We start from the raw sequence: 24,066 nt of genomic DNA, 5'->3' as shown, positions 1-24,066 counted from the left end.
ACTACAGTTATTTTACAGGTGACAGTTCAAACCTAGATTTCAGAGGGCAAAAACTGAGCAGACGTTGAATGAGCCTCCTGGGTTCTTCCTCCTTCTTTTGGTTGACTGCCCTCCCTATATCTCCAGACTGTAAGGACAAAGCAAGTTGTTCCCCGACATCTGATGCTGGTCAGAGATCCGGCCTTTGCAGATGAAGCGGATTTCATCCACAGCTAGTATCCTTGTAGTGTAGCACCACCTTGTGGTCACTGCTATAAAGTCACTCTAGACACATGCATGAGGAAGCTGGTAGCCAAGGAATCTTGATAGTAAGTTTTACCACAGGCCCAATCGAGCTCCAGGTACCGGGCTATGCATTCACCATATGTATTCACCACTATGAAATTCTTCAGCCAGTCTGTCAGTCTTTCCAGCTAGGAAGGCTGGCCTAGAAAACTCCGTTCTCCTGCCTCCAGAGTGCCGGGGGTTGCAGGTGTGTCTGTCACATGTAGTTCAAAGCCAGGGCTTTTTAACACCTCATGTGCTGGGGAACTGGGTGGGGGCTCGGCATGGTACAAGAGTCAACCCCAAAGTCTTCACATATACCGGACAAACGTAGCACTAAACCACATCCCCAGCCCTTTGTTGTGAGATAGGATCTCACTAGCTTCAACAGGCTGGCTTTGATTTGCCCAAGCCTCCCAGGGATCAGGGATTACAGGCGGGTTCCTGTTAAGCCCAGGTAAGGACAAGCCTGCCAAGTTCTGGGACTCCTGGAGATGGCTCTACTCTCCAGGGCAGTTCATGGGCCAGGACGTACAGAGAAGAATGTCTTGCTTATTTTCCTTTAGTTCTCATTGGGCCTCATGCCACCGTGTGGCGTCCTGTCTCACAGGCTGTAACACCATGTTTCCACCCCAGTCCCCTCCCCCCCATCAGCTCCTACACCCATTGAGGTACAGTTCCATCAGGGTGGGACTTTGGCAGATGCGAATTCCAGCTGGCACTCGAGTTGCCTATAGGGAAGCTGACATAACCTTAAATTCCACCGTGGCATTCAGCCAATCTGCTGGGCCTGTCTGGGAGGGTTGTGGTGTGGGAATGGGAACGGGGAACGAGATGGCAGCACTGCAGGCCCAGACAGGCAAAGCCGCAGCTCACACGTCCTGCCCTTCCAACAGCGGAACCTTAATTAGGAACACCACCTAGGCACGCTGCAGGAGAAACACCCCCTCCTTTGCTGCGCAGTGTGCCTGCCTCTTTCCAGAGGAAGACTGGCTTAATCCGAGTACTTTCTGGGTCAGATGAGAAAGCACTGAAAAAGCAGTGATGGATTAAGAGGGGAAAGAAAAAAAAAATCACAACTAGTGGTCAGTTTTCTTTGAAACTGGAAATAGCAAGCCATGTGCAGAATATTTCTCAACTACGCTTAAACTCTCAAAGAAAGGGGGCGGGGGCGCTGGAGAGATGGCTCAATGGTTAAGAGCACTGACTGTTCTTCCAGAGGGCCTGGGGTTCAATTTCCCGCACCCACACTGTCTGAAAATCCAGTTCCGGGGGATCTAACACCTTTATACCAATGCACATAAAATAAAGTTAAATGAACGTCTATGTTCCTAAACCTTTAAGGAGAGAAAAGAAATATTGTTAAGATCTGACCAAGGACTCAAGAGACTAACTGCTGGGATTAAAGATATGCACCAACCACACGACACCAGATTTACTTTTAATGCATGCACCAGGTACCAGCGGAGATCAGAAGGCACTGGATCCCCTAAGACTGGAGTTACAGCCTGTTGTGAGCCACCATGTGGGCACTGAACCCGCACACTTTCAAGTGTAGCCAGTGCCCCGCCCCTCCCATTTTCCAAGATGGGATTTCCCCGTGTATCCCTGGCTCTCCTTGAACCTGCCTCTGCCTCCCAAGTGCTGGGATTCAAGGCACGTGCCACTTGGCTTGGCTTACAGCCTTAACTGCTGAGATAACTTACGCAGCCCCCTGAGCTATTCTTTCATTCATTTTTTGAGACTGAAGCCAAGATTAGCCTCAAACTTGTACCACCACAGGACTATGGGACCTTTTATAGGACTCAAAGGGAAGTGGACACAGAATTAACTTAAGAATTGGGACTAGGATAAAATTTTGGCTTTATCACCAAAGAGCTGCTAATGAAGGCCTTCTTACCTGTTAGGTGACACAATCTGTCTCCATGGAGTATAGGTAGGATTGAAATATCTTAAAACAAACAAAAATTCAAAGCTGAACACATGCACATTCCCTCCTGGCATACACGTAAAAGTGGAGAAAGGTATAAATTGGCTTGGCCCTAGAGAGTGGAAGCTCCCATAGCATAGCCCTGGGATTGCAACCTCAGCTGTTCTTCATTGACATGGAGAGAATCAGCAAGGCTGAGCATTTATTAGGCATGGCTAATCTAATAATGGGAGAATTCAGTCTCTGTAGTTCAGACTTTCCTAGGAACATTCCTAAAGAATCTCAAGCACACAAAATATATTCTTAAATATGGTTTAATACTCTTCTCCGTTTCTGTACATCACAACACCGAGATTCTGCTCTTAGGGTCTCTCTGCAGAGGCCAGGGAGTGCAGGCTACGGTTTCACCCCTCTCACGTATGTGTTTGTATGTGGAAGTGTAACACATATCGGTATATATTGATACACACATCAATATATAATGCAATATATATCACCAAGGAGAACACATTGATTAAAGAAATACAAAAATTTGGCATCATTTCCAAACTTAAATAGTAAAAATAAAAACTACAAAAGGAGCTGCATACCCTAAATGTATCATGTGAAACAACAGGCATATTCAAAACTGTAAATTTACATCCGATTTCTCTGGTCTTGTCATATCACATTAGACCCATTTACAATGGCAAAGCCCTAAGGTACTGCTGGGAAGAGTGTGTTTGCTTGCTCTTGGGTATTCTGCAAACAAACAGCAGAGCCCAAAGCAAAAGCCTGTTCTGGTGAAGCCTGCCATGTTGGTGAACACGAGAGAATTGACTTCTCACTGGGGGTTGAGACATTGGGTTACACGACAGACAGTCATTTGGACCTCAGAGTACAGTGTGAGAACCAGAAGCTTTACATTTAAGACATACTCCCTTCATTCAAGTGAAACAGGATTATTGGAACGATAGGCAGGTCTGTAACCTGGGAACAAGGAGCTGGTTCAGACCAATAAAGCTACAAGTGACTGAGTCAAGTCAGTGAAGAACAGCAGTCAGGCACTAAAGTGTTAAAAGTACCCAATTTGAAACCCAATGTACCCCACCACCCTGGTGAGTGTGGGTGATACCAACTGACTTTAAAACCTTTGGTCCTTCAAAGTCCACTTGGTATGCTTTCCCCATTGCTGCCACTGGGCACATCCTAAACTTCCTTTTACTGTCACCACCTTGAGCACAACACGACCTTGTACTTCAACTGGGCTCAAATCCAACTTACAGCCCAGCTGTGAAGCATAAGCTTCAGGTTTTCGGCCAACTTTTGGATCTAACATGGTTTAATCCATGGTGCCAGAAGCTGTGTCCCATCCCTCCCCCCCTGCCCTCCCCACCCTCCTCCCATACTTTCTCATCTGAGAGTGCTTTAAGTCCCACTTCTGAAACAGATGCTCCAGCCCCACCAGGGGTTTGAGAAACATGCAGTCATACATGTCTTGTCTGTGGTTCATGTGAAAAACCTTGCAGTTCATTTGGAAGAAAGAAAATCAAAACACATAATCTCATGCCACCCAACACAGGAAACACGACCACCTCCGTTTATCAAGAATACATCCAAGCAAGATCATCTTTGCATTTTTTTGGTTCCACTTAAATTGCATGTTTTATTTCTCCCAAGCCCAGCAATAGCACAGAAGCCCAATCGTGTCCATCCCACACTGGTTCCTAGTAGGCTGAGACCAAAGGGAGGAGCCTCATTAATGTTAGTGACACTAAGGGCTCCCAAATGCTTGGCCAAATGTGCCTCCAAAAAGATGGAAGCCAAGAATGTGCTGGCCCCAATGTTTTAGCACTCAGTCTGACTTTGCAACACAATCTGCACCTTTGAAACAGACAGTCTGGGAGTGGGAAGTGTGAGGGAGTGAAGCTGAAATTGCCTCCTATTAGCTCACCCTTTCAACATTAAACAGAGACCAAGAGAGAAACAGTTCCAATATTTCACCACATATATTTCTTCTTGTGCAGTCTAAGCTGAGAATGCCATGTAAATGGGTCACTGCGAAATGCAGCAATTTAGTTATTCTCTGATCAAAATAAGAAACAAACCAGTATGATCTTACTTCTACTAACTTTTGAAGGTTTACAGCAGTTAAAGTATTTTTTGCTTCTATGTATGAAGGTTAAAAAAATCATTTTTTTTTCCATAAAATACAAGAGCAACCAATTTTACCATCAAGTAAAAGTAAAAACTGGGGTTCTTTTTTAAATTAGTCCAGTGGCATTTAGGACTTAGTTGTGGCTGCTGCGCTGACTCCATGACAAACCAAAGTGTAGGGTTGGGTCTGGTTTTGTTTCGCTTTCTTTTCAGTATCCAATGCTCACGGATTGAGTTCTGAAAATGTTCCAATTGTAAGGCAGGGATCTGTTTGGATTCCACCACGGGTATGCTCCTTGGGTTGAATGCTGGAGGGTGAGGCACATTTTGCCGGACCCAGGTCGACTACCTAGTAGTCATCAAGGTCAAAAAATTCATCGTCTCCTCCTTGGTATTCCATTCCCTGGAAATCTACTCGGTACCGCAAGATACCTGAAGAAGCAAAGCAGAGTGAGTGATCTGGGTTCTTGAAGCAGGAAGAATTGCTCTTCCAAGAGAAGCCCATCTTCTTCCCAAATTACAAAATGGCAATGATTAGGCATGGTGGCTCACAAATACAAATTTCAGTGCTTGGGAGGCCAAGGTACAAGGATTGCTCAGTTAGAGGCCAATTTGGGTGGCACAGTGAGCCTCAGAACCCCCCCCTAAGAAAACATAATGGAGAGGGAGAAGTGGAGTAGAGAATAATAGTGCATGTGCTAAACCTGATGTCACTCCATTCCTGGAACCCACGTGATGGAAGAGTGAACTCCCAGTTTTCCTTTGACACCCGAGTGTTTGCAGACACAAAGCTGTACTCCCCAAACAAACACAGGCCCAGCAAGATGGTTCTGTAGGTAAAGGCACTGCTGCATAAGCAGATGCCCAGGATTCACAGGTGGAAGGAGGGAACCGATTTCTGTAAGCTGTCTGACCTCCATATGCATGCCACGGCACTCTTGTGCCCACACAGAAACACACCAAACAAAACCCCAGAGATGAAATATTAAATACATCATGAACATGCATTAAAAAAAGACATGCTAGTACAAGTCTTCAGTCCCATTAGTCCCACAACTTGGGAAGCAGAGGCAGGCAGATCTCTGAGTCCAAGACCAGCCCAGTCTACAAAGCAAGTTCCAGGACAGCCAGGGCTACTCAGAGAAACCGAGTCTTAAAAAACCAAAGATACACGATCCATTATTACACATAAATATATGCTAATAAAAAACTATTTTTTGGTTCAAACTAAGGAATATGCCTCCACCTGCTGTTCCAACCACCTTTCAAGTAGAGCGAGCATATGCCACTTGAACTAACTTATTTCAGGCTAGCCACTAGAGGTCCTGGTTAAAAAATCCTGTTTGGGGTTTGCTACTCACCTCCAATTCCACCAAATCCTTTCACAAACTGTGATCCTTCTTGTGACTTATCTGTGACAATTTCTAGTGTAGCTCCAAATTTTTTATAGTTGTTAGCAAACCATTCCAAAAGGGGCATACTCTCAATCAATTCATGTTCTTGTCCAGTCTACAGGGCAGTCAGGACACAGAAACAAGGGATCAGAACACAAAGTTTAGGACCCTCAATGCCCCAGCCCATCTTCACTGATCCTCTTACCCATTAGAGTACTATAAATGTATAATCTTAAAAATATCTTGGTTCTTGGGAACATAACTGAATAACTGAGATGGTTAATAAACTGATTATTTCAGTATTTTCCCTAGGCTGTAGCCTCAGCAACAAACTGTCAAACCATACTTAGTAGTCTAATGATTCCTATTGTTGATTCTAGAAACTAGGTTGCTGTAGTTCCTCTTTATTCAACAGCCCAGAAGAGACATGGCAGATTAAAATACAAAACAAACAAACAAAACCACCACATTTGTGCCTGTTGCCCAGGAACTGGAATTATCGACAGCTGGGAGCTGCCATGTAGATGTTAGGAACCAAACCCCAGTCCTCTGTGAGAACAAGTGCTCTTAGTTGTTGTGCCATCTCTTCAGCCCCACTGTCAGCTTGTTTTCAACAGCATGCAGTTCTGTATGTATATGCCGTCAACATGCCATAAGGCACACACGGCGGTCAGAAGACAAAAGGCTGGAGTCGGCGCTCGGGCAGCATGTGCCTCTTCCTCATCAGCCTAACTCAAAACTCAGGGCAGCTGCCATTATAGCTGTCTTGGTTAGGAATGTAGCATTCATTATTAATCACGGCAATGCATTTATAAATTTAGATAAGTTCAAAGAAAAAGCTGATGAAATGTTAATAAAACAAATAGGTCTCACAGGGTGGGACAGTGCTATTCAAATTAAATCTATGTTATTTCAAGGATAAGAGTGTTTTCCTGATTTCTTAACCTTTTTTGGCTAAGTATGGTTTGACATTTTGTTGCTGAGGCTATAGCCAGAGGGGAAATACTGAAATAATCAACTAGCTACCATCTCGTGTAGTTGTAGCTGGCCTTGCACCCAGCTGAGATTACAGGTGTACACCACACCCAGCCCTTATTAATGCGACCCCTCCCTTGGAGTCAGATCGTGGGCTCTAGCATTCATGCTTTTGTATGTTATCCTTACAAAAGGAACTCAAGTTTACATACCTCTTTGTCTGTGAAGTGAGACTTATCCTTCTCTTGTTCTGGAGTTAAATAGAGAATTTTCTCCTCTGCCGTATTAAAAGTTAAAAAAGAAAAAAAAAGTGTTATCCTGGCTCTCACAATACTAACAGAATAAAGAGATCAGATAAGAACAGGACTCCTGGACTAAATCTTCCATAAACACCCCAGTATACAGCCCTTGTACTCTGCCACTATAGGGAAACACCAAAGACACAGCCCCGTTCCTTGTCAACTTCAACTGCGAACAGCCATCAAATAGATGGGGGTGGGGGTAGGGGCGGCAGTAGCAGGAACACAACATGGACACAGACAGAGACACATGATCCTAAATCCTATGCAATTATATGCTCCCTTCTAACTGCGCCTGAAACCAAGGCTTCCTTAACACAGAGAAATGTAACAGACAGCAACAATTTTTCATCTTTTTTTACCTTCTGTGCCTTGGCAATGAAGAACGTATCTCATTATATCCAGATTTTCATAGACTATTAAAATCTCTACAGCTCCCATTTCCAAAGCCTTTAGTGTATCTTCAACTCCAAAACAGTACTTGCCCGTGTCCTGGCTAATTTCATCAAAGTATCGCCCTGTGGATTAGGGATGTAACAATGAAATATACGGTGGCTCTTGATATCCATGAACTTAGCTATGGATTAAACACGCAGAAAAGTAAGCACAGCATACCAAGAGGTACTAGAGAGCTAAGCCTGCGATGGTTGTTTTTGAACATACACAGACATTTACTTGTCACTGTAACCTAAATAACGTATGATTACTTATATAATATTTACAATATATTACAAGGTACATTATTTATATGACATTTACAAGGTATTGTAAGTAATTGAGAGATAATTTAAAGTACATGGGACGATGTACATGTACTATATGCAAATACTACACAGTTTCTCTAAGGGCCTTGCACAGCTCTGGATTTTGTAACTCACAAGGTTATGCAATCAGTTCCCGCAGTCCTGATCGCTATAAAGAGAATCCCACTTTCAGTCCCAGGCTTGGCAGCTGACCCATCAGAGCGAGCCTGTTCCAGTCTAGCTGTTCATGGCCTTAGGCCCATGTGGCTGAGGAAACCAAGGGTTTCTGGATCATTTCTGTTGAGCTCCTCACCCCTTTAAGGCTGGTGCTGTACTTTAGACTTAAGGATGACCTTGAACTTCTGATCTTCCTGCCTCTACCACAGAGTGCTGGGATTACAGGCTCCCCCTAAGGTATATTATACTGGTGCTATGAGTTGACTCGAGGGTCTTGTGAATGCTAAGTAAGCACTATTTACTGAGCCACTTCCCCACTGGACCCAGCCCTCATCCCAGAATCTCACCTTGAAAATCAGGCTGGTTGGAACTTGTGGCAATACCACTACCTCAGCTTCCTGAGTGATAAGATTACATAGACATGTCCAGCTAATACTGTGTTTTTAAAGATGTATTTATTATGTATACAGTGTTCCGTCTGCATGTATGCCTACAGGCTAAAAAGAGGACACCATATCTTATCATGGATGATTGTGAGTTACCATGTGGTTGCTGGGAATTGAACTCAAGACCTTTGGAAGAGCAGGCAGTGCTCTTAACCCAAGTCATCTCTCTGGCCACAGCTGATACTTTTTTTTCTCAGTGAAAAATCCTCTGGAAAAGGAGGCAGTGTTCTTAATCACTGAGCCATCTTCTCCAGCCCCAGCTGATACTTTTTCCCCCTCAGTGAAAATGTTTAGTTTTCTATTCTTTTACTTTTTTTTTTTTCACTTTAGCTTTGTTTGAGACAGACAAAAGCCCTAAAAGCTCTTACAGATGACCTTGATCTAAGCTCAGTCACCCTAGTGTGGGGATTTTTAATATCAACTACTACATCTAGCCCTTTCTTTCTCCTTCCCTTTCTTGAGACATTGTTTCTCTGTAGCTTTTGAACCTATCCTAGAGCGCATCTGTAGACCAGGCTGGTTTCGAACACAGAGTTCTCTGTCTCTGCCTCCAAGGTGCTGGGAATAAAGGTGTGCACCACTACCACCTGATTTAAAAAAAAAAAAAAAAAGACAGGGTTTCTCTGTGTAACAGTCCTGGCTGTCTTACTTTGTAGACCAGGAAAGCCTCGAACTCAATAAGATTGCCTGTCTCTGCCTTCCAACCACTACCACCACCCACCTGGTTGCCTGGATTTTTTTGTTTTTGTTTTTCTTTTCATTTCCAAGACAGGGTTTCTCTGTAGCTTTGGAGCCCATCCTGGAACTAGCTCTGTAGACTAGGTTGGCCTTGAACTCACATAGATCTGCCTGCTTCTGCCTCCCCAGTGCTGGGATTAAAGGCATGCACCACCACCCCCTGGCTTGCCCTTTCTTTTATACCTTTTTAGTGTCTTTCTTCAGATATCATACCAAAAATATTTCACAGGATAAGCAAAATAGTATTTCAGTGATACCTATTAATTTCTTCTCTTGGATGAACTTCACGTTGGAGAGAACTTCAGTAGATAATTCAATGGCTTGGTTGAATCCATTTTCACCACCATAGGATATATCAACTAATTTTAAAACTTTCGATTGCAACCTCTGACACAAATAAAAATAAAAACATTAGGACCTTAAATACCTTTAGTAAAATCCCACTCTCTCCCTAAAAAAATAAAAATAAAAATAAAAAAGTTATTGGCCACCTGGAGCTGGAGTTACAGGTATTTGTCTGCCATCTGATGTGGGCACTAGGACCAAAGTTAGGTCCTCTGTAAAAGCTGTGTGTGTCTTTAACCACTGAGCCATCGCTACCCAGAGATGTTTTTTAAACCTAGGGAATTTATGGCTAGGAATACGAACACATGCATAATATGCTGGGGACGAATGTACCCCACATTAGAGACTCCATCCGCTGTTTCTTATTTCTTACCTGATCAAACATGTCAGACTGACTTAGTTCAGTTTTAAAGTCAGCTGATCCAGCTAAAACCAGACCAGCCACATTTACTTTGTCTCCAGAAATAAACAGCTGCACAGCAGTCTCTGCTACTTTTCGAACATAGTTATGTCGCTTTTCCATTCTTAAACGGGCAAAACGCAAGGCTGATTGACCTCCTCTGCCTTTGATACAAAAGTATGGGGAAGAAAGGGTTAAAGATTAGAGTTCAATAGGCCATGAAGTAGAAACAAAATAACCAGTCAAGCTACAAACAGAGAAAAAGGACCCCACCCCCCCCACTGTTTAGCACAAACTGAGCTTCATGACTACTGCTAGAGGAAAGCAAAAGGACTCAGGCGCTGCCCCTCCTCCTACATACCGTGTTTCTTTGGGAGATCCACAGTGAATTTGTGCAGGACTTCTCTGGTGTTTCCTTGGAGCGTGCCAAAAAGAGCACCACTGCCGTCTATTACAATAAAACCAAACTTGCTGTCATCTGAAAGTAATGCTGTAAGAGCCTAAAAAAACAAACACAACACTGTACAATGAACTCCAGGGCTCTGTCAAGGTAGAGACAAAATTCAGTGACACAGGAGCTCTTTTATCCCACTCAACATGGAATGAACACTATGGAGGGAATGGAGTAAGCACAGACATTAGCTAGGACTATGGAGTTTTCCACTCTGCAGGAAACATTGTTTACAGTCACAGGATTAGTTCTGGGTAAGACGCTGACCGCACACACTGAGAAGGGCACAACTAAAAGCAGTTAAGGTGACTTCTCTGGATTTTACCATAATAAAGAACTGATATATCTTTCATTCTACTTTAATTAATGAATAAGAAACCTTTATAAAGATGTCTAGAATGCAGGCTACTGAATTAGCAATCTATTTTTGGACGAACGAAACAGTAGTAAGATACATATATTGTAAATTTGGTGTGATGGCATGCCTTTAATACCAGCACTTGGGAAGCAGAGGCATGAGAGTTGAGTCCAAAATGCTAGCCTAGGTTAGACAGCAAGACCCTGTCTTAAACAAAACAAGAAAATCAGGTTTTGGGATTCACTTGTAACACCTTCTTCAGGTATGGGCCAAAGTTGGGTTTTGAGGGTACTAGAATCTCCACCCTTACCTCTACTAGTCATTTTAATGATTATTGGAAGAAAAGTAAAAATCAGTTATGCTAATGTAATAACCAAGCTAAAGTCAGACAATACAGCTATTGGGTACTTTTTAAGTCAGAACGATCCAAAATATGCTTTTAAAGTTGATATAAGTAAATCTATCAGATAGAATTGCTAACAGTCCCAAGAGGCCTTTGCCAGGCACTAACTAGACACTAAGAAAAAGTTAAGCTAGACCACCATACAGTCAAGCAAGATTCAACTGGGATTGGAATTCCTGTCAAGTTAGCAAAAATCAGCCACTGTAAACTGCAGACAAATGTCAGTTCTAATTCCACTGCAGAGGGTTTTCTCTAGGTTGATGAAAGGCAAGAGACTGAACTCGGAGCCAACTGTGAATTCCTGATTGCTCACTGTTGACTGATCTGGGTCAGTCTAATGAGGTTTCTTTTCCACCATAAATGTTCAGAGTTAGCACTCATTTGGGTTTTATAAGAACAGGAAAAACAAAAAACAAACGAAACCCAAAACGAGCATCAAATGCATTTTATTTGCTTATTTTTGAAGAATTTGTGAGCTTAGTGTTAAGGTGCAAGAATATAGACCAGCCAGAGGTAACCAATCAACCAGCAGCCAATCACCTGCCTCTAATTCGTTATCCTTAGCATTTTCCTCAAACATCCTAATGAGCAGTATCATAAAAAACATGCATTATTCTGAAAAGAGTTGTGACGGAGGATGTCTAGATGAAGTGCCCAGCACTTCAGAGGTGGAGGCAGAAGGATTAGGAATTTAAAACCAGCCTCAGCAACATGCACCTTGTCCTCCATCACCAGCACCCCCCACACACAAAAGAAAAAATACCTATGTAAAAAGTTGCCTATGGTTTAGACAAGTGACTTCTCAAAAGATGAACTGTGATTACTATCTGAGCTACCAGTTCTATTTCTACATATATAATCTACAAAAATAAAAAAAATGGTTACACAAACAAATCCCTGTGCACAAAATGTTCATGAAAGCCAGACAGTGAAAACCACCCAGACATCGATGTATACCACAGAGTGCTCAATGACAGAGTGGCAGAACAGTACAAAAATGTTATCACACAAACAATCTTGAAAAAGGCTAGACAGACTGTACAATTCCAACATACGAATGTGTAAGCCAAACTATTAATAGAAAGTACATTAGCAGTGGACTGGAGCTGTGGAAGCTGAAAGAAGGACGGTAGCTGCTAATGGGCACGGGGCTTCTGTGCTCACTCTTACCTCTGTATGAAACTTGTTGTCACACAAATACAATGATGTATTAATAGGTTTGAAAGGTTCAAAGTCAATGTTGACTTTCTTTTCCTTTCCTTCTTCTGTTACAATCGTTCCACAGTAAACAACCAGACCATTTGGAGGTACTGCAAAGAACATAAACAATTTCTCTACTTTTAATTGTTCCCATAACCATAACTTAAATAAAACAGAAAAACCCTTGAGACTCATAGGCAAAATTCTCATCCCATTTGCAAAACTTCCTCTGAGATGTTTCAGTAAGATTTATTCCTTAAGCACAGCAAATAGCACTCAGCGCTCAATGGATGAAAAAGCTAAACAGCAGCTAGCTGAAGACACAGCAGTAAGGCCCTATGGCAGGAGCAGAGCGGACAGAGCGGACAGGGACACGGTTACCTTTGTTATAAAGTTTGAGTCTCTGTTGTACAGATGTGATGGCTCCCAGGACTGAAAGGCGGTTTACTCGTGACTTAATGTTAGAAGCAGTTCCAAATTCGTCTGCTAACATCTTTGCCACTCGTGAAATCTGGTCTTTGGGAGGAATGATCAGCGATATCATGCTCGTGCCATTGCTGGAGAAGAGAAACACCAGTTTAAATTCATGTTTACCACCAGTAAAACGAGCTACGGTGAGGCGCTCCAGAAATCATAAAAACACACCATCTAAACGGCACCAGAAAGGCAGTAAGCACATCAGTGCATTTCCCAAAGAAGCCTAACAAGAGCCAGCAGGCAGTGGCTGCGCAATTACTTCAAAACGGAGATTAGCCGAGTAATGAAGGCACTCAAAGGGAAAACCTCATACTCAAAGATGAAAAGAGGTTGCTGTGGAGGACCAACAAGCTGGAATTTTACCATGAACGAAGCCTGTCAACAGTAGAGGCTTAGGTTCTGGTTGTTCTTCAGTGAGAGAAGCTATGCCAAGACAATGCAACAAGTCTTCCGGTGTCCAGACAAACATTTCACTTAATATTACCCTTTTCTCCTTAAATTCTAGGTTGCCACAAAAAATCTTCAAATACCAATTCAGCATACCCAAGGCTTTCTTGATAGGAGAGTACTGCAATTCACAAATATCCCAGTTATGAAACAATTTGTATCCTAATATTTTGTGCTTGGCTCTCCCCACCCCCTTGAGATAGGGTCTTTCTGTATAGTTCTGCAGCTATGTAGACTACAGAAATCCTCTTATCTCTGCCTCTCACAGTGCTGGGATTAAAGGGGTATGTTACCAACAATGTGTTTGGATTACACTGGTTTGACTCAAACATTTTACAGAAGCCATACAGGGGCAAAAGATGGCTGGGTAACTGAGAGCATCTTGTTTCACTACCATGAGAGCCTGGAGCTGCGGTCCCAGAAGCCTTGCAACACAACAGGTGTTTTGCACATGCCTAGTAACACCAGCTCCAAGGGCGGTAGACAATAAAGTCTATCACATAACATGCGTGTACAAACACACAAGTTAAAATTTTAGAAGAATAATGCACTGAGAACCTAATTAAATATCCAAACAAATTCAAATATCTAGAGCCAAAAGATGACCCAGGAGAAAAGCACCTCTTTAACCTGTACTTTCAAAACACCATCAGCAGCAGTTACACCTGGTTTCAGTATTTCTAGTTCTGTTTTGTCTAGCATGCATGAAGTCACAGGTTCAAATTCTAACACCAAGGAGCAGCGCAGGGCATGCCAGCAGCAACATAAACCAGTTTTGTAAGTTGAAAAGAGTTCTGAAGACTAGTTTACAATGTGAACATCCTCATCTATAATGACTATACACATAAAGTTGATTAAGATGACCAACGCCAGAAGCCTTAGCAGGTAAAGGCATCTGCCACATGCAAGCACTAAGGAGGTTCACAGGTTCAAGTGGAGATCATCTCAAATCACAAGTGGAGATTGATAAAGGAAAATACCCAATGCCAGCCTCTGGTTTCCTTCCACACATGTGCATGCACACACGAACACCCATGTGTGTACCATACACAAAGATAACACATAAGATAATGTGTAAAAATCATGTAGTAAGATTTCTGAAAAGATTACACAGAACATGTAAACAACTCCCAGCACTCAACGACAAAAAGACACCCCAAATTAAAAACCAGTAAAGCCTGGGCATAGGGGTATGTGAAGGCAGAGGATCTGAGTAGGAGGCCACCCTGTCTCAAAACAAGCCTTACACAAACAGACATCAACAAAAGCCAGCAAAGGACATAGGTCAGTGGCAGAGTGTTTGCTAAGCAAGCACTAGGTTCAATCACCAATACAAAATAAAACTGGAAAAAGGGCTTGAATAGACATTTTTGCAAAGATCACAGAAAGGCACCTTGCAACTGACTGTAACTCCAGTTCAGGGGGATCTGGTGCCCTATTCTGACCGAAACACCTATTCTGAAAACACTTATACACATAAACCTTGAGAGTAGTAATAAGGCATCCAACCTTGGCTTCTGGTCTCCACATACAGAAGTGAATGAAGCCCCACCCACAATTTAGAAAACAGAAGTTACAGGATGCAGAAAAATAAAAGCTCAATATGTCATAAGTGTAATATGGGATGATCCCAGCAGGCGGGATGGATCAGTGAGTAAAGGTACTTAATTGTCAAGTCTGATGACCTGAGTTTGATTCTTGGGACTCATGTGGTGTAAGGTGAGAGCCAATACCCTTAGGCTGTCCTCTTATCTCCACATGTATGCTGCGGCATTCATACACCCATATACATAATTCAAATGAATTTTTTAAAAATATTTATTTATTTATTATGTATACAATATTCTGTCTGTGTATGTCTACAGGCCAGAAGAGGGCACCAGACCCCATTACAGATGGTTGTGAGCCACCATGTGGTTGCCGGGAATTGAACTCAGGACCTTTGGAAGAGCAGGCAATGCTCTTAAATACTGAGCCATCTCTCCAGCCCTCAAATGAATTTTAAGACAGATTGATATTCATACCAGTTTAAATTATAGCAAATAAAATCAATCATAAAAGACCACATGCTGTCTAGTTATTTCTACATACATTATTCAGAAAACAACTAGATAGGCAGGTGCCATGGGACATGGAAGACTCTGACTATGAAAACAGAAAAGTGGTCATAAGCATGTGCAGTGCAAAGTTTTACTCTTTTAGCTTTTTTGGGGCCTGCACCCGGCTCACAAAGAATCACAAATGGATGCGTATTTTTTCTCATACATTCCCGGCCTTGTATCGGCTTGTTTCTTCTTTCCAGCTTTTCTTAAGTTATCCAGACTACCTCTGAGCCTTTTCCTTTTCTTACTTCTACAATCTTACTTTCACCGTTACTCCGTGTCTGGCCCCTGATGTCCTCCTCTCCTTCTGCCCTTTTCCAAGATTTCACCTTCTATAGACACTGCCTGCCAGTCCCGCCTATCCTTTACCACCTAGTCTTGCTCCTGCCTTGCTCCTGGTCATTCAGCTCTTTATTAGGAGCATCAGGTGCAAACGAATGTAACACGAACAAAATACACCTTAAAATAATATTCTACAACAAGCATGTACACATTTCTTCTCTGTTCTTGACTGCAGAAATGAAGTCTCCGCCTGACTTTCCCACAAGGATGGACCTCAGGCTGTGACCGCTGCTCAAATAAACTCTTGCTTCTAAGCTGCCTGTTGTCAGGGTGTTTTACATGGCAATCGACGACCAGGACAAGGCCCCGAGTTATACCTTTTAAAAGGGGTATATTTTATGATATGTAAATTACACTTTAATTAAGAAATCAGTTAGGACTAGAATATAGCTCAGTTAGTAGAGTGCTTGCTAAGCAAGTGTGAGACCCTGGGTTCAATCACCAGCACAGCTGAGGGCAGGAGTAGCAGAAATTCAAGATCATCCTTGGAGCAGGTTCCTAGAAACCCTAACAAAAGGCACTGTGACAACAGATGGATAGGCCAATACACACAAGTACAAGTGGACTAGCTAGGAAAAGGAAGCAGATTAGTCTAAGGCATTTGAATGCTCCAGTTGGTGGCATTGTTTGGGAGGTGTGACCTTGCTGGAAGAAATGTCACTGGGGGCAGGCTTTGAGGTATCACAGACTAGGTGCTAGTCCCAGTTTGTTCTGCTTCTTGCTTATGGATGGAGATGGGAGCTATCAGCTGATCCACTCCACAAAGGACTCTACCTCTTGGAACATAAGCCCAAGAAACTCTTTCCTTTAGAAGTTGCTTTGATGGTGTTTTATCACAGCAACAGAAAAGTAACTAAGACACAGCAGGTAACTATGACCGGAATATTTATGTACATATATGAAACACCTTTAAACTCATTTCCTAGAATCCACATGTGCACATATACACATATCCAGTTTCTAGAGAAATGGGCTGGCTAGGCAGTTAAATGCACTGCCTTAGAAAACCCAGACTCAATTCCCAGCAACCACATGATGGCTCACAACCATCACACCAGGCATGCATGAATATGGTGTAAGGACATAGACACACACACACACACACACACACACACACCATAAATCACTCCTGGCCGGGCTACGGTGGCACACGCCTTTAATCCCAGCACTCAGGGGGCGGATCTCTGTGAGTTCAAGGCCAGCTGGTCTACAAGAGCTAGTTCCAGGACAGGCTCCAAAGCCAGAGAAACCCTGTCTTGGAGGAAAAAAAAAACCCCACAAAAAACCAAACAAACAATCACCCCTTTAAGGATATTAATAATTATTAGTGTCACAGGAATAGGTAGATCAAATAAACTGAGTACACGTACATGTGTCCCTTATCCCTGCTACTAAGTCTGTGTATTTTCACAGGAATCTTAAGCCACTGGGTTTTTTTTTGTTGTTGCTTTGTTTTAAAGACTGGGGGGGGGGGGGGGGGGGGGTCCCGGGGGACCTCCTGGAACGCGGCTGCTGAGGTCCGTTCCAAGAGGGCCAGGGCGAAGCGCCAGTGTGTGTGTGTGTGTGTGTGTGTGTGTGTGTGTGTGGGGGGGTGGGGGCGGGATGGACACAACTTTGTAGAGTCAGTTTTCTCCTTCCACTTTCGCATGCATTTTTAGAAATCAAACTCAAGTTGTTATGCTTTTGAGCATCAGATGTATTTACTTATAGAGCTACCTTACAAGCCCTAGAGAGGTAAGTCAACCCCCCGCCCCCGCAAAAAAGAAAAGAAAAAGAAAAAGCAGGGCATGGTGGCACATGCCTTTAATCCCAGCACTTAGGAGGCAGAGGCCAGCCTGGTCTATAGCATGAGTTCCAGGACAGTCAGGGATAGACACAGAGACCCTATCTAAAACCATCCCCCAAACAAAACAAAATTATTAATTCTTTAAGTGTATGGTGTTTTTCCTGTATACAAGCCTATCTTGTCTGCACTATTGCATCCCTGGTGCCCTCAGATGCCAGAGAGGGCAGTCCTCAGTTCTTTCCAAGAGAAAGCAGGGCTTTACCTGCTGAGCCACCTCTTCAGTCCCAAGACAAGTCAGTTTAAATACAAACAATTTTCTCTCTCTCTCTCTCTCTCTCTCTCTCTCTCTCTCTCTCTCTCTCTCTTTCTCTGATGAACAATTTTCAAGGAAGCATATACGTTCACTTTAGAAACCATAGGAATTCTCTTCAAAGGGCCCAGTTCAAGCTGGGTAAGGGAGGCGCATTCCTTTGATTCCAACACTTGTGAGGCAGAGGCAGGCAGATTTCTTTGAGTTCTAGGACAGCTTGGTCTACAGAACAAGTTCTAGGACATGATCCAAAGCTACAGAGAAACCCTGTCTCAAAAAACAAAACCCAACCAGGCCACAGCTCTAAGCACACAGCCTTGTTTACAGGGCAGTATCCTGAGATGGGACTGACAAAGAGCAGAGCGAGGAGAATAGCAGAGTCGATGGCACAGGAACCCAGACCTGAAGGACTGGAACATTTGAAGCTAAATAGACTACTGGAACAAATTGAGCAAACCCAAAATACCTCAAAGCCAGAAAAAATGGCGTGCAGGACAGAGTAATGACCTTGAGATAAGCGGTTATCTACTTTCCACAAAGACAGGTTCAAGTTTGCTTTAAGAACAGTAGGGTAACCTTGCACCCGCTATGTACCATTCAAGAGAAGATAAAGCAGTGGACACATTTAGTGATAGGATATGGTTATTTCCTGGAACCCACTGTTTAAAAGGTTCAGAAGTATAGCATGGCATAGTGGTGCACTCCATTAATCCCAGTACACTGGAGGCAGACAGGCGGATCTCTGAGTTCTAGGCCAGCCTGCTAAACACAGAGAAACCCTGTCTCAAAAAAAACAAACCAAACCAAACCAAACAAACAAAAAACCCAAAACAAACAAACAGATTCGGAGGTATAATTTGCCAGGGTTTTTGGGGTACATTTCTACCAAGTTGCTAGCTGTGAAATATACTACCTTAAAGTGTAAGACTGCACTGGAGAGATCGCTCTATGGGTGCAAGTCTTCATGAAGACAGGAGTTCAGATCCCAGAATCTACATAAAAACAGGTGCTTGTAACCCTTTGGGGTGGTGGGAGGTAATGACAGGGCTGGGGGGGGGCGGGGACGGACAGACACGACACGACAACTCCCTCCCTGGCTGCCAGCCTAGCTGAGGTTCAGTGAGAGACCCCTTTTCAAGGGGCTAAGGATCACAATGACAGAGCAGGGTGGCTCTCACCCAAAGATATTGTGTCTGTCATCTCTGACCCTCCCTGAAATTTTAGGGACAAAACTACCTTCTACCAGTTTCCATCTATAACTCTCCCTGCTCTGTGTGTGTGTGGGGAACACATTTATTTCTTATTTTATTTTTTCTTTTTCTTTTCTTGTTTTTTTTTTTTTTTTTTTTTTCCCCTTCCGAGACAGGGTTTCTCTGCGGCTTTGGAGCCTGTCCTGGCACTAGCTCTTGTAGACCAGGCTGGCCTCGAACTCACAGAGATCCGCCTGCCTCTGCCTCCCGAGTGCTGGGATTAAAGGCCTGCGCCACCACGCCCGGCCACATTTATTTCTTAACTCACCTTTCTAAGACACTTGGCTAGAAAGGCTTGAAATCTAGATGTTAAAAACATAGCTTGTGGTAGAGTAGAGCAGGGTAGTGCATGCCTGTATCCCAGTACTCCAAGGCACTAACCCTAATGGTTCAGCACTGCCTGATAATTTTTATGTAAGCGTTAACTCTAGCAGATTAAAGGCCTCTGCCAGGAAAGTTGCGGAGCAGACACACTCATTTACTTCCCAGGCGAGTCAAAGCTGTTAGACCAGTTTGTGTAAATACAAGAATAAAATCTCAAGGAAGCTGAGTATTTCATGTTCACATACAGCAAATACCTCTTAAAATGAGAAAACTCTTGCAGCAGGGGCATGTAGCTCAATGATGAAAGTACTTGGTTGGCACCTGCAAAGCCTAGAGTTACATCTCCAGACACTTGAGAAACTGCTAGCTATAAAGAGCAAGCTACAGCATATTCTCATCCTCACCACCTCCTCATCTCTGAGACAGGGTCTCACCATGTATCCTTGGCTGGCCTGGCGCTTTCTATGTAGACCAGGCTGGGCTTGAACCCAGATCTGCCTGCCCAGCCTCCCAAGTGCTAGGATTAAGGGTGTGTGCCACACCACACTGCTTGCCTTCTCTAATTCTAATGTTTCTTCACCTTCTCCGCTGTCACTATATCTCCTTTCCAAAATCACAAGACCCTAATTAAAAACAGCCAGTGAGGGTACTGGAGAAATGATCTGGCAGTTAAGAGTAATAGTTGCTCTTCTACAAGTCCCAGAGTTTACACAGTGACTCACAGAAGAAGTCAGCTCTAGGGGATCTAATGCCTCCTTTCTGGACTCTGAAGGCACCAGGTATGCACGTGGTGCTCAAACATCTACACATGTTAAGAGGGGAAAAAAGGGGCAAGGACTACACATTTATAATGCCAGCACTTGGAAGGGTGGTACACAAAGAGCCCAAAACAGCCGTGGCTATATGGCAAGACCGTGCCCCCCAAACAAACAAATGTAGGAAAAGAGCCAGTGTAAGGGCTGGGGAGATGTTCCAGTCAGAGAGCTCGGTCTCTGGAAGCATGAGGATCTGAACTAGATCCTCAGCACTCACATAAAAAGCTAGACATGGCAATGCAAGCCTCAAACAACCTGTAACTAAGGAGGCAGAGAGAGGGAGATCCCTAGGGCTTCCTGGTTAGCCAGTGAGTGGGGAAGACGTCAAAAGAAAAAACAACAATAACAACACTCCTGTCTCAAGATGGAAAGCAGAGACTGGAGAATTCCCACAAGCCAAAGGCCAGCTACTTGAACAGGAAGCGAAACAACAAAGAAACCCTGTCTCCAACAAGGTGGAACCAACACACCTGAAGTTGTCCCCTGACCGACACCCCACCTCAAGCACACACAGGAGGAAGAGGAAGACAAAGAACACACAAAGAAGTCACTATATGGCATGCTGGGGTTGGCAGTGCATGCCTGTAATCCCAGATTTTAGGAGACTAAGCCAGGAGGCAAAGCCAGTATGGCCATAAGTTTGAGGACAACCTGACATACTGAGAATTCCAGTACGACTCTGTCTCAAAGCAACAAGAGCCAGTGAGGGGCCAGTGCGACAGCTTAGCGGGTAGACACTTCAACTCCTGGAAACCACATGATAGAAGGAGAGAACAGACTGCTCTGACCCCTACCCTCAACCCAAAACTTAAAAACAACAACAACAACAACAAAAACCCTCCATGAATCATGATATATAGTAATGAGTCATACACAGGTCTTAAAAACTCAAAGACTAAAAAGCAAGATATAACCTCGAACAATGACTAACACAAAGCTCCCAAGGTCCTCTGTCCTGCTCATACTCACCAGGATACTTCCCATTATCAAAGAACTTTCTTCAACCATTTACCTAGAGGGCTAGCTTCTGGGACTCCCAGGGAAGAATACTTGTAAATATAGTAAATACACAGAGCAAACACAACTTGGTCAAATTAAAACAGCAAAGACAACGCAGGAAGGAAAGATTTAGATGGTCAGTAGCTTTCCTTTCCTCACTCAATTGTTACAGGGAAGTTCCTCTACCCAGATCTACCGGTTAAGACAGAGCAGAGTCCGCAGCGCTGCCAAGCATTTCTGTGGTAACTTTACCCGGAAGATATAACAAGAAAAACTGAAGGTGACCACTGGATCCTGACTTCACTGGATGTATGTATTTGGTCAACTTCAGGCAAACAACACCCAAGTATCCTTTCACCTGTCAGTTTTACTAAGGTTTGGTTTACATAGCAAGTTCCAGACCTCATCTCAAACACAAAACATTCACTGTGTCTAATTGTGTACTTCCAAGCAGGACCCTCTTCTGGTCAGCTCAAGGCAAAGCACCTCTGCAGTACAAGCCTAAATTCAAGAACAGAAATCCAAAGAGCCCACAAGCTGCATTCACCCTATGTTGTGCTCAAACATGTGTTGGAAATTTAACCTTTCCTGCATAGGGAGTTTGAGGACACTCTAGGACATTCGATATTCTGTCTCAAAATAAAACAATTTCAGCCTGCTCATGGGCAGCAGTGATTCTCTGAAGAAACCCATGCATAGGTGCAAGGACACTCCACAAAGTTGTCCTCTGACCTCCACATACACAGTGGCACATGCATGCACATAGATGCACACGGGCACACACACAGAGACACAGACACACAGAAACCAAATGCATACACAAACAAGATTTCAAAAAGAAAAACAAAACAAAGACGTGTTTGTGTGTATAATCTTTCTGCCATATGAAAATTGGTGTTCTTCCTGAAGGATGCAGCAATCAAATAAATCTTGGGGGTGCTTACCAGACACATTTCCTTGGCCACTGCCCAGCAGCATCTGCGGTATTCTGCTTTAGCAGTACAGACACACTAAGCTATCCTACTTATACAATCATACCAAATAACACAACTTTGACCAGACAGAACACCCACACCTCACCAGCTGTTTTATCAGACAGGTCACCACTCCTAATACAACTATTTCAGGACTGGACGAGAACAGCCTAGAGATTTGCTCCCTAAAGCCCAAGCTGAGGTTGAGCATAGTTTAAGACTCAGCTCAACATTCAATTGGGTACCTACCTCCCAGGATGTAGATGACCCAAGTTATTATCATGCTCCAAAGTTCAACTTAGACCTAGACCATTTCTGGGAAAGATGCTAAAACCATGATAAAGATGGAGAAATCAGTCAATTCCTCTCCAATTTCCAGACCATTTCCCAAAACTGTCATCTTTTAAAATGGGTTGGAGAGAGAGCTCTGTGGTTAAGTATGTGCCATGCAAGTGTAAGGGCAAGTTCAAATCCCTAGAAGATGGATACAGGGACTATGTGTAATCTCAGTGCTCCTACAGCAAGATGGGAGGCAAAGAATGGAGGGTCCGGAAAGCTGGTGGGCCAGTAGCCTGGTGTGCACAGTGACAAACTATAAGTGGCCCAAGACCAACACCCAAAGTTATCTTCTGATCCTGTAATGAGTGGGATGGCAGCCCCAACAGAAGAAAAACACAGGTATCTCATGACTTTGAGTACAGGTTTGGAATCATGCACATCCAGGCTTAGGCTCTAATCTGTTATTGGGCTTTCTGACCCAAAACAAATGCCTAAATTCCTGTGAATCTTGCTATCTATTTACCTCACAAGGTCATGATGATTTTGTAGGCTGTGTTCAGTACTCAGCCTGAAGAGCAGAGAGTAAGTAATCACTAAATGGCAACTAGATTCTGGCAGTCCCTCTCCACAGACACAAGAGGTGAGCTCTCGAAGCCCCACAGGAGCATTATTTGAACTTGGCTATGTCCACACAGAGGCAGAGTGGACTTTGCTAAGTGGTAACCACTTTTCCAGGACGGTGGCACAACAGATTCAACATCATCTAAAACATTAAACAGCCATACCAAAGAAATGTCCGAACCCTACATTTGTAGCATAGGTCCCATGGGGTACAAGCCAGTTCACAGAGGCCTGCTACCTTGCCACAGGCTGGTGCTCTCAAGGGCAGAAATCATTTCCGCACAGTGGCGGTAAAATGCTAGAGGAATCAATAGTCTCTGACAACAAAAGCAAGGTCTTCTGTATATCGTATCTTAGCTACATTTGTATATGTGAGAGAACATGTTTAGAGGTCAGAGGTGGAGTTAGCTTGCCAGCTCATTTATTTATCTGTTACCGGGACACAGTGTACACGAGGAGGTCAAAGAAACAACTTCTGGGAGTAACTCTCTTTCACTTTAACACAGGTTCTGAAGATTCAACTCAGGTAACCAAGCTTGCACAGGAAGCACTTTTACCTGCCGAGTCATTTTACTGGACCCCAACACCTTTGTGATGTGGGAGGTCCTTCGTATATGTGCTGCTTTTATTGGTTATTGTTCTGGCCAATGGCTTAGCAGAGTTAAGCCTGGAGGGAACTCTGAACAAAGAGATAGAGAGATAGTCAGGTAGATGCCATCCATGTAGCTGCTGAAGGAGAAAGACCCCTTCTGGAACCTTACTGGTAGGTCACAGCCTCATGGTGATACAAAGATGAATAGAAATAGGTTAATTTGCCGGGCAGTGGTGGCGCATGCCTTTAATCCCAGCACTCGGGAGGCAGAGGCAGGCGGATCTCTGTGAGTTCGAGGCCAGCCTGGTCTACAAGAGCTAGTGCCAGGACAGGCTCCAAAGCTACAGAGAAACCCTGTCTCGAAAAACTAAAAGGTTAATTTAAGATATAAGAGTTAGCCAGGAATATGCTTGAGCCATTGACCAAACAGTGTTGTAATTAATAGTTTCTGTGATTACTCGGGTCTGAGTGGCCAGGAAACTAAAGAGC

At 43.6% G+C, this 24,066-nt stretch overlaps 1 protein-coding gene across 1 annotated transcript in view; it reads right to left on the bottom strand.

The window, feature by feature from the left end:
* Positions 1-2,492: 2,492 nt before the first annotated feature.
* Positions 2,493-24,066, bottom strand: part of Etf1 (eukaryotic translation termination factor 1) — a 32,368-nt gene continuing 10,794 nt past the window's right edge. The window contains exons 3-11 of the mRNA XM_050135039.1: positions 12,641-12,816; positions 12,230-12,369; positions 10,209-10,347; positions 9,821-10,011; positions 9,360-9,489; positions 7,361-7,516; positions 6,912-6,976; positions 5,692-5,839; positions 2,493-4,762 (exon numbers count right to left, since the gene is read on the bottom strand). Coding sequence (XP_049990996.1) covers positions 4,680-4,762; positions 5,692-5,839; positions 6,912-6,976; positions 7,361-7,516; positions 9,360-9,489; positions 9,821-10,011; positions 10,209-10,347; positions 12,230-12,369; positions 12,641-12,816 — 1,228 coding nt within the window. The 3' untranslated portion in view covers positions 2,493-4,679. The remainder of the gene's footprint in view (positions 4,763-5,691; positions 5,840-6,911; positions 6,977-7,360; positions 7,517-9,359; positions 9,490-9,820; positions 10,012-10,208; positions 10,348-12,229; positions 12,370-12,640; positions 12,817-24,066) is intronic.

Source organism: Alexandromys fortis, unplaced genomic scaffold (genome assembly GCF_014885135.2).
Source record: "Alexandromys fortis isolate MF-2015 unplaced genomic scaffold, M_Fortis_MF-2015_v1.1 scaffold_25, whole genome shotgun sequence".
Classification (NCBI taxonomy): Eukaryota; Metazoa; Chordata; class Mammalia; order Rodentia; family Cricetidae; genus Alexandromys; species Alexandromys fortis.
The sequence above is the reverse complement of the archived record's forward strand: the minus strand, read 5'-3'. Positions and strand labels throughout refer to the sequence as shown.